Below are 16,234 nucleotides of genomic sequence, written 5' to 3'. Positions count from 1 at the left end.
ATCTCAAGGCGCATCATTGTCAACGTCTTCTTGGGATATAAGCTCGCCTGTCGAATACCTACTAAACTTAGAGGCTTAGCTGAAGTAGCACGGCCTTAATCACGTGGACAGTACCAAACTATTACTGCTGTTAAACCTTATTCCACTGCTTCGCAATTCTGTGCATATGAATCTGCTACTCTGCCCCAAGTTAGCGATAGATTAAATACGATTTCACAGCCGTCAGACATTCGACTTGCGCAACAATGTCGTCCGAAGAACCCAAGCAAGATGCTGCAGAAGAACCCAAGCTCGATGCTCCATCCAAAGCCAGCGACCGCATGGCTAGATTCAAAGCTCTTCAGGCTCGCGCCAAGAAATCTTCAGAGACCAACTTCAAAGAAGCAAGCCTGGAATCACAACGCCTCTCCACGAATCCTAGCGAACTCACTGCTCTGCATCGGAGACACGCAATCGCATCCCATAAACTATTGAAGGCGGATACCGAGGAGGCTGGAGAGGACTTCGAGCGCAAACGGGCCTGGGACTGGACTGTGGACGAGAGCGAAAAGTGGGATAAGCGCATAAAGAAGAAGGCAGCGCACCGCGATAACAACGCCTTCCAAGACTATCACCATGAAGCCAACAAATCATATAAAAGGCAGCTTCGCAATATCAATCCTGATCTGGAGAAATACGAAAAGCAGAAGATGGCCGCCATCGAAAAGGCTGCAGCTTCCGGCGGTTTAGATATCGTCGAAACAGAAGACGGCGAGCTCATCGCCGTGGATAAAGACGGCACATTCTACTCAACAGCGGACTCGACATCATTTATTCAAAATAAACCTGACAAAGAGGCTATTGACCGCCTAGTCAAGGATCTTCAGCGCGCAGAAGATGTTCGTCTCAAGAAAAGAAAGGAGCGGATGGCGCAGAATGGCGACGACGGAGATGTCACATACATCAATGAGAAGAACAAACAATTCAACCAGAAACTATCACGTTTCTACAACAAATATACTGCTGAAATCAGGGACAGCTTTGAGCGTGGAACAATGATATAAGGTGTTAATTGGATAATTTCAAGAGGGAAACGGGCAATGGGATTTGGATATATGAGGAGCGTTTGTTTCTTTTCGGAATTGAGTTTGCACATATAGATATACAGCGTTTTGCTTTTGATAATACATGAACTTTAATTTACAACATTGTCTTCCTCCACCCCTTGGACGCAAGCTCCTCGATCTGCCCAATCTCCACGGGGCCCTTTATCGTCTCATCCGCGAGCGCCTCGACTACAGCTTCTGCAACTGTATCCACTTGAAGGGGCTTTGTCCCAGCTGCCCCCATGAAGTTTTTCAGGACGTTGCCTGTTAGACTGTTGAAAAAGGAAGCGGCACCGGCTGCTGCAGCGATTCCCATTGTAATCTTTCGCGAACTGTCATACATGAAAGGTGGCCGCATGTAAATGCCGCGCATCTGGGGAAAGTTGCTCGTTATAGCAGCTTCGGCCTCTCTCTTGGTAGAAATGTATCGATGAGGGAGAACCGGCGCTCCAGCCGCGGCAGAGATGAAGCAAAAGGCGCCGGTGTTCTCGGCAGCGGCATGTTTAGCGAGTGAAATTGCGCTGTCCCTATTCATGACTTCATACGACAGCTGATCCTTGATATTGGAGGGCTTAATGCTCTCTCCAGGCTGGCTGTGGATGGGGTCGACACCTCGATCTCGAACTGAAGCAAATGCTTTCTGAAGTCCTGCGATGGGAGATTCTCGGCCAGAGACGACTCCCTTGTAGTCTGCCTCTAACAGAATACCCATGCTGTGAACAACGTAGTCGGAGCCCTTGAGTAGGGGCGCATAAGTTGAAGGCTCAAGAATGTTGGCTCGCTCCCATGAGACCTTGTGAGCCCATGGCGGAGGAGTTGCAGTGGAGGTGACGTTTTCCCATCGTGGCTCACCTGAGCGACTTTTTTTTATGCGAAGAGTCTATGTGAGCAATTGTGATCTCATTTACGATGGCGTTGTGATGTATGTATTTGTGCTACAGACAACGAGATGAGGTATAATACGTAGCTCACATACCTGACTGATGTTACGTCCCAACCTCTAGCTACGGCATATTTGCAGATCCGGGACCCTAAGAAGCCATTGCCTCCACAGACTATAAGCTTCTTGGCTGCGGCTGACATGGCTACCGTAAGCTTGAGCGAATGAGCTGTGTCGGCCCTCTATGAGATGGTAATGGTAGACTTAGTATAAGATATAAACAATTGGGTTGATGAATGAGTCTTATTGAAGCTTATTCGATGGTTTGACGGGAATTTGAAAGATTGTAAGTTCTCTGGTAAAATCAGGCCATGCGGAGAGTCGATGAAATCATCACGTAGCTAAGAGCTTAGCACCTATAAGGCTGAGGAACTCTACTGCTGAAGCTCGGCAATCGGCGGATGTAATTGGCTGCAGGAATAGTGGGACCGATGACATATCTGCAAGGCTGCGCAAGTTAAGTGCGTCTCTTCAACTTTTGGCTCTTTTACTTTTTTCCCCACCATCGACGCGCAAAGCTCGATCGCATTCGCAACCGCGTTTCAACGCTGCAAAACCAAAACGATGGCGCCGTCAAACCAATTCGGAAAGCGTGTTAAGCTGACGCAAATCCGACGGCCTTTTGTCATCGGCAGCACGGCGCTTCCGTTCTCAGACTCGAACCCAAGACCGCCGGGGACGCCTGATAACCACACGCATTCATGGCAGGTTTTTGTACGGGGCATGGAGGATACGGATATTACGTATTGGTTGCGGCGCGTGCAGTTTAAGTTACACGAGTCTATCCCGAATTATGTTCGAAGTAAGCTCTTGCGCCCTCTTTCCCTCTGCTTCTTTATTCTTTACGTCTCGCGAACATTGCGACCTAGTCTAACCGTTTAATAGTGGTAGAAGGAGAACCAGGCAAGCCATTCGTCGTCAACGAGACAGGATGGGGAGAGTTTGACATCACAGTCAAGCTGTACTACGTTAACGACTCGGGCGAGAAGCCTCAGACTCTATACCACTATCTACGCCTCCATCCGTACGGTAGAACCGAAGAGGAAAAGCAGGCCATGGTGGCGGCCAATGGCGAGGTTCGGGCTTGGAGCTATGAAGAGCAATTGTTCAATGAGCCGTACGAAGCATTTTACCAGATCTTGACGACTGGCGCCGTGCCCAAGGGATGGAAACCGGCCGCAGGAGCCAAAGGAGGCAAGGGCAAGGGAAAGAACCGCGCACAGCCCCCACTCCCCGCGCCGGACAGCGGCGATGTTTGGGAGCGAACGGCCATGATACCCAGTGCAAATCGGCCTGGCCAGCCGTTCAGTCGGGAGACGGAGGCCGCCGAAGTCAAGAAGCTTTCGGATGCGCAGCTAAAGACTGACCAGATGGCTAAGCAGCTTCTGGCTGAGCTGAAGAAGAAGGAAGAGCAGCTGGCCAAGCTCAAAGCAGAAAACGCGGCAGCGGTGAAACCTTCGTAGAAAGGAGGAACGCCATCATCGCCGCGGCCGGCGCGAAGCTCACGCAAGAAGCGTCCTCGCCGGCTTTCATGAATCATCTCCCTCCGACCGAAGCCGAAGAGCACGTCCGTGGAAGAGCAAAGAAGAAAAGAGCATTATGCACATGCAGCCCTGGGCCAGAACCCTGCTCCTTATCCTCCACACGGAAGATTAACGGCGTGGCCTGTCTGTGATTCAAGCAGGATGCCATCATCAGAAGCGTACTTGTTTCAGCTTGTCTCTGAGCTTGGATTCGTTGGTTCAGCGGCTGCCAACACATCGCTGAGCCACTTTTTTTCAAAAACTACTACATATCTACTTGTTTATTTTTTAAAAAGAAACAAATGAGCAGATCTTGGCGGCGAGCAAACTTATGCCGCAGGCCGCAGCAAATGGCTGCATGAATTTGAGAGAGGGGGCCGAACGAGCCAAGAGCCATGTTTCAGACGCTGTTGTCAGTCTGAATCCTTGCCATATTTGGCAGAGCATTTGACACCACATCACTTCTGGACGATCATTGGCTGTCGCTTTGGGCGCTCAGCCAATCTTGGGCTTCATGAGAGGTGGGAGTCTACGGATCTCTTTAACCCCTCGATCATCTGTGTTTGTGCTACGATGAGTTTGGAGAAGAGGGGTACGAGGAAGGGGTTAGGCAGTGGAATCGAGGGGCACTCATCAGTGCTGCTACCACAAGGCATGTCTCCGACGGAGAAAAAAAGAAATAACATCAGATGGTTGGATGATGATGACACATGCTTCCCCACTGCTTTATTTTGCGGTAGCAGTAGCTGCATAAACTTAGGGTATTGCCCACCACTACTATCACTTATATATGAGAGATATAAGTGTTTGACATAACTAAACCAATCTACCCCTCCTTGGCATCAAATCTGGTCATGTGGACCTAAACCATCGATATTCTCTCCCCCTACATGTGTAAATGTGCACCTTCTTTGCGTAGAATTGCGGTGAAAGCCTGATACAAGCATCATTATCGACTTATATGTGCGTGGAGAGAAAGATAGGGAAAGGTGGCCAAGAATAGTCAAGCTTCAAGCTTCATTTATATTGTAATTCTCTGCAGATTGGAGTTTTGTCTGTCTTAGTGTATTTCGATCCTCGATCCAGGTCCCGTAGCCCCATTAATAATAGTAGTATACAGTCTTTTTTGGTTTTGTTTGGTACTAATACACAGCACGTAAACCCTCGTGCCTGAAAACACCCAAAGAAAAAAGGAAAAAAAGGAAAAAGAGACATAGGGAAGACATGTCTAATAATACAATGCCTTGCGAACGCTCAACGCTCAAACAGAAAAATGAGAAAGCAAGCCGTAGAGGTGGCATGAACCCTTCCTCCGGTATGCAAATAAACACCAACACCATAAAAGGACACGCCCCCCATCTTCCCCCACAATGGCAATAAAAATCCCGGGCTGGAGATCCCAAATTCTGACGTATTACTTCAACACACGCCCGGGGCGGCCAGCCATAATAGGGTTGGTGGGTGGTTGGCGTGGCTAGCCAACGAAGCGAATCGAAGAGAAAGAAAAAACAAGAAAGGAAAATTTATGAAAGAGGCACGCATCCCATCGTACACGTCTGCTTGCAGACGGCTCCATAAAAAAAGGCAAAGGCAAGCCATTCAAAAAACATGGAAATAAAACACTTTTTACTGGACACAATCGTCTTGTTTAAAAGTGCATATCCGGGTATCAAATCATGCAACCAAAAAAGAAACACCACCGTCCTTGAGACCCCACCCGGTTTTTAGCCCCAGCCAATCTTTTTTTGCTTTCTTCTTGCTTTCTGCTGCTTCTGCTTTTTGATTTTCCTGCCTGCCCTCTTTGTCCCGTGTGTACGTTACTTGTGATGCGTGCCATGCATTCCCTATTGCCCCTCCTTCCATATAACGCCAAGGTAAAACATACCCAAATGTTTGATGCCTGTACGTGCATATACAATTGCAAATGCGTATACATGCTCATACTTTAGTGAAATCAGCACAATGCTGCCAAACAAAAAAAAAAAAAAAGTAACAAAGGAAAAAGTTCTTCTCTGTCCGTAAAGTGGAGGCGAGGTAAAAGAAAGCTTTGTAAAGGGCGAACAATAGAGCATAGGAGATTGCCATGCTCGCGTCTTTCCATGCCCTGATTCAGCTCGATTCAAAATTGCTGTCTAATGGCACGGCGACTGCGGCGATGCCTCGTATGCCGGAGGTGGGGCATCCTCCGACTCATCCCATTTGCCCCGTTGCTGAGACCGCTTTTCGTCATAGACACGGCGTGCGATTTCGCTCGCCATTTTCATGACCCAGTCCTGGTCCAGTGGATCAGGCGATAATTGGCCCTTGGCACTCGGCGTCTCGCGAGGGCTACCTTTCTCGGGGGTCGTCTTACGGCTGTTTGCCGTGGCGTCGGCCAGCATCTTCAGGTCTTTCAGGGCGGAGGTGAGTTCTTCTAAAGTAAGTGTGTTGTCCCCGATATCAGACATGAGCGTCTGGGGGTTGAAGGGATCGCTGGTAAATGGATCATCATGTAGCTGTAGCTCCTCCTCTTCTGGTATGTCCATAATGGGCTCCGAGAGAGGAATGTTGATTGAGTTGGGTGTATTGGTCCCGGCTTCGGACTGGCTGTCTGGAGTGACCGCCTCAGATTTGGTCTTTCGGAGGTTGACCACTCGGTTCTTCTTTTTGCGACCCGTTCTTGATCGGACGTTGCTACCGACGCCTAAGCCCGTGGAGGCATTGACGCTTGCAAAAGAAGGCCGCGACGATATTGAGCCGTGCAAGGTGCTTGCCGTATCGGAGAATGTGTAGGTGGTACTCGTGCCGCCAGCATGTGAATTCGTCCGGACTCGGTTAGGAGATGAAATAGATGGCGTAGCAGGATCAGCACGGTCGGCGCAACCTGACCAAGCTCGAAATACAACGTCTCGTATGCCAGGTGTGAATAGAGACAAAGTCCGGTGCGAATCTGTCAGCGCAGCGAGGCGTAACAGATTTTTCTGGGAGAATAGAGACTGCATCTCGCCCCCGCCATTCAGAGAGATTTCCGAAATGGCACTTGGGTCAAGCACGTTGCCATTGGCATCGACAGGGTCCAAAGGTGGGCTTGATAGCGGGTTGACCCCCTCCTCGTCTGTCTCCTCTTTGGGGGTTTCCACGCCCTTATTGGCCTGATCTGGACACCACAATTGCAGGGACAGTCGATGAATAATAGCTGGCAGCTCATCCATCATCAGATTCCGCAGCTGCTGCTCAATGGTCCGTTGCAGATAGTCCCGCACGAACTGGATCGAATCAAAGGTCGAAGAGACCTTGAGAGACTCGAGTGGGTCATTGCGAAACACCAGGGTTAAGCCTTTTTGTTTCGAGAAGACAAGGATAATAAACGCCGAGAGCTTGATTTCGGACAGAGTAATGGAGAGAGGAATCGTGAGGCCCGAGGCTGCTGCCAGTGGCTGCGGCGAGGTAAATTCCGGCTTAGAGGAGAGATAGGTGTTGAGGGGATTGGCCTGCGCATCGTCGTGTTAGCCATCTATTGGTCCATACCATGCAATGCTGCGTCGCCCCCGCACGCGCGACATGAACGAGAAGAAATTGAGAAAGACTGATCAAAACCAGAGCTGCTTGAGCATGCAGGGAGACAAATAGCATTCTAAGCCGGTGTGAAGCTCCCAAAGAGACGGCGTCTGCTGTGCTTTTTTTTTTTTTTTTTTTGCGTATGTACGCAAAGAGCTAAATGATCGACGGCAGTGCCGGCAATGGCGCATCACATCCCGGTAGCGGCATATCCCCAAGCTTACTGCACAGCTTGCCAGACACTTATCCAGCTCATTGTCGCATCTCTGATGAATTGACTGCTTTCTTCAAAAACAAAGCATCCAAATTCGCGGTGCGATTCAGATGCGCTTGTTGTGGTGGCGCGGGTCAAGGAAAGGCTCGGGCATTATCGGGTACTTTTTGGCGTGGCGCGAGGAAGCTCCATGAAAAAAAAAAAAAAATTACGGGGATAGAGCCAGAAGCTGCGAAAACGTACCTGAACCCGCGTCTTCAGCGTCAAGTAGGCGTCTCCGGAATAGCACATCTTGAAAATGCCTCGAAATCGATCTTCTGCCAGGTCTCCAATTTCCAGGATTTCGAGGTCTGGCGGGACGGTGCCAAGATTGAATTCGCTGACTAGGATGTCATCGACGATGATGGGAGGTTTGGGCGATTTGTTTAGGGCCTTTGTGAGCAGGTCGCGTGCGCGCGAATAGAACTCAGCGTCCGCCGTTAAAGGCGACCAGTTGAAGTTGAAAGCCATGTTGAAATGGCAGTTATAATCTCGAGACCATGGGATTCCAGACGATGGCCGTCGAGGGCCGCGAGACGCAGCTTTCTGTGGGTGGGGGAATCAATTCGTGCGAGGGCTTGCAGGCAAGCAGGGATCAGCTGAGATTTCTGAAATGGATCTTGATAGCGATGCGAGAGCGGCGATTCGGCAGGCGAAGCGAGGGAGTATGATTGCTGGAAGCTCCGAGATGATAGGCTGCAGCAAAGAGGGAATTGAGATGGAAGATTGCGAGCCAAGGTGGCGTAGAAGGTGGTGGGAGCAAGACAATGGAAGATGACGCTATTAAGAGTTGGAGGAGCTGAGGTCTGCGGTTCTTTTCTTAGCGAAGCAAAGTGGGCGCCAGAAATTTTCACCAGCTAGGAGCTCGGTATCGCGCGGACGCACGGATGTACGGTAGGCGCTCCAGGCCGCTGAAACAACCCGCTAGAGCGTCCAGCGGCGGGGCATTTCAGGCGGGCTTGGCCGCCGTAAATCCGCTAATAGCGATGTGGTAAAGTGACGAACGAATGCCGTGCAGATGGCACTGTGCCTCCCATATCCATGCCGCTTGCGTGGAAATATCGTGAGTCCGGGTTTGCATCTGCCCACTTTCGCGTGTAGATGTCCTTTTTCGTCGTGGCCAGAATCACAAATCCAGCGCTCTCTACAATAATAAGCAGCGACATTTGCTTATTGATATGCAGGGCTAAGTGTCTGCAGTCCCCCAGGACGATGCAGCGGCAGTGTCAGCCGAATTGGACCACTGTGACCGGCGCATGTCTCCTGATGTGTCGCGTCGCGATTCTTCTGCTACTCTTCATCAGCTGACAGCCAAGCCTACCTATCGATCGGTTGCCCGACTGCAGGTGTATTTGCTGCAGATACATAGTAGCTTTCTTCGCTCGCGTACCCAGTGCGCAGTGGTAATGCGCAGAGGGAGATGGATGCTCCACGATCTGCATCTTCAATCGCCTCCAGCCTCTCTGTATCAGGTAAATTACGGTGCATTGGAGAAGCGACCATCTGAATTGAGTGGCAAAACACTTCCCTGAACTATGAAGTATGAAGTACATGCAAGGTGCATATCATTATGCGAGGAGACGGCTTCAATGTTTCTCTCCTCATCCCTGGGTAGTTACAGATTCAGCCCCGATGCTACTTGCTATACCATGAAGACGCGATTTTTGAGTTTTGCAAGCTGCATAAGGAGCCGAAACAAGCTAATATTAGCACCGATGCTTAATGTCGGCTAGGTCGACCAAACTCGGCATTAACACGATATCAGCCGGAAGAAGTAGGACATTGGTAGAATATGCGGTAGTACGCAGGGCATTTTTCGGAACGAAATTATGCGCAATCCCCGGTGTTCCCGTATTCCGCACAGTTTGCATTGCTGAGTGGGGGAAAAGGGAAGCAAGAGTTCTCCGTAGAAGATTCCAAAAAAGGGCAAATGTTTGCGGAGTGTAGCTTCGGCAAGGCAGGCAAATGGAAAATCGTCAGACAATCTTGGCGCATGTCCGACTCCGGCTTAGAGAGCTGGCCGGTCACTCCATGGCTCTATGGGGACGGTGTCCTGCATATCGACGTGATTGCCCGTGCGGGGGTCCAATCCAAGGGAGCTTTGGCTGCGTGGTTGGAGGTCCCCTAATGACATCACAGGGACCGTAAATCCGGGGCAAAGGGGTGTCCATTTCAGTGTCGATTCTGTAAACGCAGCCGCAGAGCTTGCGATTTTCATGAACTTCACGGGCAATGCAGCATAGAGTGGCTCTTAAGCCGCCTCGGTCGTGGTGTTGCACTTTCTTTCAAACTAAGTGCGAATTTCCATACCGCCGCACTAAAATCTGTAGCATATCATCAACAGCTATGGACTCCGTATTAATGGTGTTTGGGAGGTAGGCTACATAATTTGAAGAAAATTTCGTCACACGTCGAGGCCTAGCCAGCGCTGTAAAGCTCGCCTGTATTGGTTGTCATATCTTGATTGGTGAATACTATTTGATTGATGGGATAGACCACCAAGGCGTTATATATTTGCACTGTCTGTGGGCATGTGTGTAGGTGCGACTACCACCCCGTAGAGGTAGATGGGAATGGGAAAACGTCCCAAAAATTATCTCGAGGCTGCAGTTGTGTCCCGTGATGCACCGCATTCGGGTCATACATGCATACATGTACACGGTCACGCACCCCGATCGCTGATAGCATGCCAGCTGGGTACAAGTACGTACACGCTCCAGCTGTGATCCTCCCAGCCGCTACTGCGCGTGCGGTGCGTGGTAGCATCAGCCCACCATCTCAAGTATCGTGACATAGGCAGGGAACAACATTCGCGATCCAATTCGCTAGCGAGGTACCAGCTGCTGCCGGCTCTCCAGCTCAGCGAACAAGGAAGCAGTTCGTGCGAGAAGTTCATAAGGATCATAAGGACAGTCAATAGGCAGGATTTCAGCGCCCATCAGGCCTCCGCCGCTGAGAAGCGATTCAGCCCTGCAGGCCACCTGGGTGTGTAAGCTGGAGCACCTTTGGACTGTGATTGGCAGCAACAACGCCAAAGGGCAATAGTCGCTGCATCCATCACCGCGCTCCTGGTTCCGCCGTAGCCCTGAAAGAGTAGAGCGTGCGCTGCGGAGCCAAGGGGAGATGCACGTCAATGGATACGACCTCAGCCGCCCGCACATTCAGCGAGGGCTCTTTGAACGCCGCGGCCAAGAGGGGAGATGTCATTGCCACCACTGCCCGTACAAAGTAATACCTACCCAGCAGCGTTATTCACGGTAATGTTGCATGTATGTGCATATGTGCTAGGGGCGTCCCGATTATAGGGCAGATGCTGCTAGCAGTATTATCCCGATCACGGTTGTCAGAATCAGAGCTCAGATCACCGGCTGGCCTCGCCACTGTATGCCTACCACGAATACGCACGCCACCAGCCTCCCTTGCTTCCTCGTCCAATATCTCCATGTGCATGGCTGGGCGCCAAAAGAGCATAGCGGTGTATTGATATAAGATCCAAAGTCAATGGCGGGCCAGTTACTAGACCATAAGCTTGCCATGGCGGGCGGGTGGCTTTAACCTCCTCGATCCCTTTTTTTAAACTTTAGGCGATCTGCCATCGACTTCCTTCCCCCTTTCTCATCAGCCAACTCCTCCTTGATTATTTCACCATCTCCTCGTGTCGCTCGCTCGACTTGCTCTCCCCACGGGCAGAACAAAGATATAAGATTGAACGCGGATCTACTCCCACGCAAGAATGACGCCGTCGCCGCTCTAGTTCTCCACTCTTTGCCGTTTAATTCAACATTTGACCTGGAAATAGAGTAGAGTGGTCCCTATATACGAAGCACGAGCCACGACAAAAACGACGGCAATATCGCCTCCTTTGCCTCGCCCTCGGTCGTCTTATTGGCTACGGAGTACCGAGTACCTAATATCCTCAGCATCTCCCTGCGAATACCGCGCCCAGCCTACAATCTCTCTCCATCCAGCCTCTGTGCTCCCTGAGACCGCCCGAAGCGCGCCATCCCACACCCTCCGACTCAGCGCCTTGCGGCCCTTGCAGCAGGCCTGCAGGACGGGCCCACGATTTGTCCCAATCATGGACCCGGCTTTCTTGCAGCTGCCACCCCAGTTTGTCCTCGACGACTCTGCCTCCAACTACGGCTCCTCCGTTGCCGGCGACTGCTTCGACGACGACTTCTTGTCCGATGCTGGCCGAGACTCTCCAACCAATGCTGACTCTCTTGCGGAAGACTCCGAGGATGAGGCTGTCCCGGGAATCAGCTCCGACGACATGGTCCGGCTGCGGGCCATGAGCTTATACAGCAGCCGCGACCACAAGTGCGATTGCGACCGCGACGGTGATGGCGGTGACCGAGTGCGAATCAGATCCCAAGACGCCAGCACCCGCGATCGAAGCCGCGACACGGCTCCCGTGTTGGATATGAGCAACAGCAACAGCAACAGCGACAGCGTGTGCGACCCTCTAATCAGTGTCAGCTTACTGCCACAAGGAACAAAGCCCGTCAGGCTGGTCGGTGAAGGGGCCGCCAATGTCGTCTTTGAGATCAAACTGCCCCCCAATAGTGGCATGGACACCCAGTTTCAAGGTACATTGCCATTTTCCTTCTTTCCTTCTTTCCTTCCAAAGGGGCAAGGGATACCCAAATCAAGGGTTCTGGCAAACTTCCCAAGTGTTCCTCGACGCTAAGGTGTGGTTACACAGACCCAGTGGCTAACCGATACTCTGTTCCTATAGGCAAGCTCCTCAGGGTGGCCAAAGCACAGGCTCTTGGTCGTACTCCAGTATCCTCCAACTATTATCTCCGCCAACAGGAATTCTTCATTCGAGAGATCCAACCGCATCTGGGTGACCATGCCGTGCGCCAGGAGCTCGTAGTGCTGCATAAATCCAACATTGTGGATGACCTTAATGCCATGCTTCGGGATGTCAACCACTTGCGTAAGTCCAAGTTTCAGGGATCCTTCATTGGCCGCGCCTCTTGGGGGTTTCTTGTAGAGGACATGCGACCAAATAGTGAGTACTCACATGCCCACGTATCATATATGGCACCTCCCCAGACTCTGCCCAACAGCATACTAATACGCTCCGAAGGCGCTGATGGCTCTATGCTTATCGAATTCAAACCCAAGTGGTTGCTACAGTCACCCAGTGCTCCCAAAAATGCCATCAGATGCAGGCAGTGCGCCTTGGAACTTCGCAACTATTTGAAGGCCCCTGGTACAAAGGCTCCTTGCCCCGAAAAGAAGCCCTGTCCGATTATGCTTGCAAATCCCGACTGCCCACAGCAGGTCGCGTCTCCATTTCGAATAGCTCCGCAACTTTCCGGTCTGCACAACAGTGAGCGCATCCAGGCCGCTCTCGATAAAATTATCCATCACAAGGCGATTCAAGCACTAAGAAATTGCCAGAAGAGTCTGGATCATGCGGGGCCTCTTAAACCTATACCGAACTTAGACTTCGTTGTCGCCATGACACTGCGTGACTGTACGTGCTTTGCGCTGATTCCTCCCAACGACGATGAGGAAATCAAACTTCGCTTTGGTGATTTTGATTGGAAAGACCCCGAAAGGAAATCCAGCCATTGGCGTGGAACTGAGAAGGATCTTATCGACGGTGGCTTCTATACTGCCGACTGGGTTGTATGTGGTGACACTTACTACCATCCACCATCACTCTGCTCGCTGGAGTGGTCGGGGAAGCCTCGCACGGGGGAGCCGGTCATTCTCCTCATGGAAGAAAATACGATTAAACACGATACGAATTCTAATTGCCAAAATAATGGCTCTTTTTCGCCTACGGGAATAAAAACAACGACATACCGGCATAAGACGGATCTCGCAGCTCTGCGCAAAGGCCTGGAGCCTTTCAAAAGAGTTACGGGAGGCGCACCATCTGATTCTATTTACAATAACCCCTTAAGATGCAATCCTTGAAGGATCCTGCACAAATTAGGGTCATAACTTGGTCTTGGCTTGGGCAAATGGATTTCAGTTTTTTTTCCTCTATCTTTCTTCTTTCAGAAGCTGGTATTGAAGCATTTACAATGGCGTTGGAGGCTAGGTATGCGTGGCTTGAAGACGCATTAAAGGGAACAAGACAGGATGGGATATGGGAAAAGGTTTGAGAGCAGCATCGCAAGGAACACAGGACGGCGGCAAGTAAAACCGATCAATCGACTTCGCTGAGAGATTCATCATTTTTTTTTTCTATCATACATACTACAGAATTGTTTTATTAGCTATAAGTCAAAATGAGTTTAGATGACACATTGTGTTGTCGAATAAATAAATGCCTAAGAGATCTATAAACTATGCCATGCGTACCACCGTGATGAATAATAAATTGAAAAGAACGCCATTTGTGATATAATGATAGCAAATCAATCAGATGAACATGTCTGTTAAATACCAGACGCTGTAAAGCTCAACAAGCTTCCAGAAGCAAGGCCAGCAACTAAGCATAAGCCCATGAATCCACCGGTAGCTTCCCGCTCATTCTCTTCAACCCATTCTCCCGACGCCATCATGATGTTGGAGCAGAGCCATCCATTGGTCATTCCAAAGAGAACCTGGACAATGACAAGGTAGAAGAAATCACTCGGGATGATGGCGCCCCGACCATGTATGTTACAGAGCAAGTAAAGCGGAAGAAAACCAACTCGCGCCACAGTCAGCACGAAGAGTAGAAACGGCCTCTTGGTCAGCGAGTAAGGCAGCATCGTAGCTATTCGGCCCGCGAGATCGCCAAGGTTCCAGAACAGAAAGCCCACGGGGATGAAGGCGAAGGGTTGGAAGATGAGGCCGCCATCCTCGTGCACGGAGAGGATCTTGACGGTAAAGACGGGGAAGAACATGGTCACAGTGAAGATCAGGGCTACGCCAAAGGCGAGCCAGTGGAGCTTCTTGAGGAGATAGAGAAGAGAGACGACTTTTCGGGTGGCGCGCTCGGCTTCTTCGATGCTGGTCATGGAGGAGGTTAGGCGTTCTGAGAGACGGTCTGCTACCATGCGGTTGTGCCGTCTGACGAGAGGGATGATGGCTCCAAGGGTGATTATAGATATGACAACAGCGGCGAGGAAGTAGTAGAATGCAGACAACTCGCCTTCTCTCTCGCCAGACGTGTTTTCCTTGCTAGGGGGGAAAACCAGCACAGAGACGACCTGCGCGATAGAAGGCAGAACGCCGGCCACGCCCTGGCCTACCATGAGGGCCTGCATATATTCTGGTCGTCCAAAGCCAGCAGCAAACGCAAACGCGCCGTTTTGCATCAACCCGGCAGCCCAGGCCGTCAGCGCCACCATAACGAGGACGAAGCTCAGGTATTGCCGAGGCGAGGCATCGAGGAAGACGGCCGTGGAGATTGTGAGCAGACCGAAGATGACGCTGTTAATGACGAGGGCGAGATTGATTCGGAAGGGGTACGAGGCGGAGGATTGGATGTTGGAGAGGATCAGCACGACGACGAGAGTCGTGAGGGTCGAGACGGTGAGAATGGTGGACTGGAAGTTTGCCTCGATCCAGGCATCGCCGGCGAAGCGGGAGGCGAAGTACGGTGCTGCGGCGAGGAACATGTTCCTGTAGATTGTCATATTAGCTTCCTTTTGTTTATTACATATATAGATGATGGGAAACGGCGGTGTTGTTTCTTACCAGGCCCAGAGCATGGCCATGCCGAGGAAGCAAAAGATGCCATATTCGATCCACGAAAAGGGCACCTCTAGGCCATCCTCGAACTCTCCGCCGAGCAAGGCTGAATCTTCGTCTGAAGCTCTTTCCCGGTCCTCCTCATCGGCCAGCGACCGATATTCCAATCTCGATGCCATGTTTGCTTTCGCCTTTGCCTTGATTGGGCGACGATCTGCACGGATGGGAGTGGTTCCTTGCGATATCGAGATAACAAGCCTCTGGAGTTTCGAATCGATATCGGAGCCGCTTCACGCACTTGTCTCCCTCCCGCTGCGACAGTCGTATTCGAATGGTTAGAAACAAGCCTTTCAAAGATGCTGCGTCCTACTAGCACCGTGACGGAGACGAAGAGAGATTACGATGTATCTCTCACGCTCGTTGAATCCAGGCATTGGCAGGGGTCGCGTGGACAATGGAGGCGGGAAACGAAACCCGTGACGTTCTGTTGGTTACTAAGGAAGGATCCGGATCCAGATGTGATGCGCAGTCCATCCATTACTACTGATAACCTGGGGGCGGCGGCCGCTAGAACGGGGCTGGTCAGGCGGGAGCTGGGCGCTAGGCTGCAGGGCGGTTTAGTGGCGATGGAAGCCTCGTACCGTACCGCGTACGTAAGGTGCATATTAGCGGCTGTCACTGGAATTGATGTAAGATCATTCGTTTATTGCATTTCTTGGAGGCCCTTGATTCGAAATATACAAGCAGAAAATCCTTCATTTTAATCGCAGAAATATCTAGCCGTGTGATTTGAAAATCAATGAGGTAAATGCCATTCTCTCACAATCCGAAAGTGACAGCGAACTGTCTAACACATCGGCGCCACCGTGAGACAAGGCATGGGCATGTGCTTGTCATACCACACCCAGCTTACTCATTCTTTGATAGATACGATCGAATATCAATATCAGACGCACTCTTGTTTGCATCCAGTGCTTCGTCATTGACTCACTTGCAGAAAGAGAATGCAGCGTATATACATGTAAGTATTCTGTATTGAAGGCCCAAGACTCCAGCCGTCCACGTGATGGACACTCAATGCGATGCAGGCTTGTCGTGCATCGTCAATATCTCAACTTTTGGCACGCAACACCATGTGTAAAAAGTGCCCCAAACGAACGATACTGTTACTATTATCATACAAAGCCCTGAGACGTCGAAATCAAAGCATCTCAGCCACAAAGCAAAGGTCCCGCCTATGCCATGCCAT

At 50.8% G+C, this 16,234-nt stretch overlaps 6 protein-coding genes across 6 annotated transcripts; 3 read left to right on the top strand and 3 right to left on the bottom strand.

Annotated features, from left to right (window-relative positions):
- The first annotated feature begins 177 nt into the window (after positions 1 to 177).
- SYF2 (pre-mRNA-splicing factor syf2) lies at positions 178 to 1,267 on the top strand. The gene has a single exon (XM_024905167.2). It carries the CDS (start codon positions 246 to 248, stop codon positions 1,041 to 1,043), a length of 798 nt encoding a protein of 265 aa, XP_024762820.1. The 5' UTR covers positions 178 to 245; the 3' UTR covers positions 1,044 to 1,267.
- TrAFT101_001700 (uncharacterized protein) lies at positions 1,180 to 2,168 on the bottom strand (the record flags this gene model as incomplete). The annotated part of the gene is made up of 2 exons (XM_024906305.1): positions 1,180 to 1,945; positions 2,062 to 2,168. 2 exons carry the CDS (start codon positions 2,166 to 2,168, stop codon positions 1,180 to 1,182), a joined length of 873 nt encoding a protein of 290 aa, XP_024762819.1.
- A 421-nt stretch (positions 2,169 to 2,589) lies between these two features.
- On the top strand, positions 2,590 to 3,488 carry YAF9 (NuA4 histone H4 acetyltransferase complex and the SWR1 complex subunit; the record flags this gene model as incomplete). The annotated part of the gene is made up of 2 exons (XM_024909595.1): positions 2,590 to 2,827; positions 2,911 to 3,488. The coding sequence occupies 2 exons, from the start codon at positions 2,590 to 2,592 to the stop codon at positions 3,486 to 3,488; spliced, it is 816 nt and encodes a 271-aa protein (XP_024762818.1).
- Positions 3,489 to 4,541: 1,053 nt separating this feature from the next.
- Positions 4,542 to 8,135, bottom strand: TrAFT101_001698 (uncharacterized protein). The gene is made up of 2 exons (XM_024905168.2): positions 7,543 to 8,135; positions 4,542 to 7,018 (listed from the first exon to the last, which is right to left on the bottom strand). The coding sequence occupies exons 1-2, from the start codon at positions 7,807 to 7,809 to the stop codon at positions 5,681 to 5,683; spliced, it is 1,605 nt and encodes a 534-aa protein (XP_024762817.1). The 5' UTR covers positions 7,810 to 8,135; the 3' UTR covers positions 4,542 to 5,680.
- Positions 8,136 to 10,289: 2,154 nt separating this feature from the next.
- TrAFT101_001697 (uncharacterized protein) lies at positions 10,290 to 13,651 on the top strand. Its single transcript, XM_024903595.2, has 3 exons — positions 10,290 to 11,927; positions 12,077 to 12,355; positions 12,434 to 13,651. The coding sequence occupies exons 1-3, from the start codon at positions 11,417 to 11,419 to the stop codon at positions 13,273 to 13,275; spliced, it is 1,632 nt and encodes a 543-aa protein (XP_024762816.1). The 5' UTR covers positions 10,290 to 11,416; the 3' UTR covers positions 13,276 to 13,651.
- Positions 13,522 to 15,677, bottom strand: TrAFT101_001696 (uncharacterized protein). The gene is made up of 2 exons (XM_024899577.2): positions 14,992 to 15,677; positions 13,522 to 14,916 (listed from the first exon to the last, which is right to left on the bottom strand). The coding sequence occupies exons 1-2, from the start codon at positions 15,162 to 15,164 to the stop codon at positions 13,743 to 13,745; spliced, it is 1,347 nt and encodes a 448-aa protein (XP_024762815.1). The 5' UTR covers positions 15,165 to 15,677; the 3' UTR covers positions 13,522 to 13,742.
- Positions 15,678 to 16,234: the final 557 nt, after the last annotated feature.

Source organism: Trichoderma asperellum, chromosome 1, assembly GCF_020647865.1.
Source record: "Trichoderma asperellum chromosome 1, complete sequence".
Taxonomy (NCBI): Eukaryota; Fungi; Ascomycota; class Sordariomycetes; order Hypocreales; family Hypocreaceae; genus Trichoderma; species Trichoderma asperellum.
This window is presented reverse-complemented; position numbering and strand designations above follow the sequence as displayed.

What these genes read in the sequence shown, in the direction of transcription:
- SYF2 (XM_024905167.2), top strand. Translation starts at nt 246, where the DNA reads ATGTCGTCCGAAGAACCCAAGCAAGATGCTGCAGAAGAACCCAAGCTC.
- TrAFT101_001697 (XM_024903595.2), top strand. Translation starts at nt 11,417, where the DNA reads ATGGACCCGGCTTTCTTGCAGCTGCCACCCCAGTTTGTCCTCGACGAC. An exon ending in CATGGACACCCAGTTTCAAG is followed by an intron (nt 11,928 to 12,076) that starts GTACATTGCCAT and finishes CTGTTCCTATAG; the next exon opens with GCAAGCTCCTCAGGGTGGCC. An exon ending in AGAGGACATGCGACCAAATA is followed by an intron (nt 12,356 to 12,433) that starts GTGAGTACTCAC and finishes TACGCTCCGAAG; the next exon opens with GCGCTGATGGCTCTATGCTT.
- TrAFT101_001696 (XM_024899577.2), bottom strand. Translation starts at nt 15,164, where the DNA reads ATGGCATCGAGATTGGAATATCGGTCGCTGGCCGATGAGGAGGACCGG. An exon ending in ATGGCCATGCTCTGGGCCTG is followed by an intron (nt 14,917 to 14,991) that starts GTAAGAAACAAC and finishes GACAATCTACAG; the next exon opens with GAACATGTTCCTCGCCGCAG.
- TrAFT101_001698 (XM_024905168.2), bottom strand. Translation starts at nt 7,809, where the DNA reads ATGGCTTTCAACTTCAACTGGTCGCCTTTAACGGCGGACGCTGAGTTC. An exon ending in CGCTGAAGACGCGGGTTCAG is followed by an intron (nt 7,019 to 7,542) that starts GTACGTTTTCGC and finishes GACGATGCGCAG; the next exon opens with GCCAATCCCCTCAACACCTA.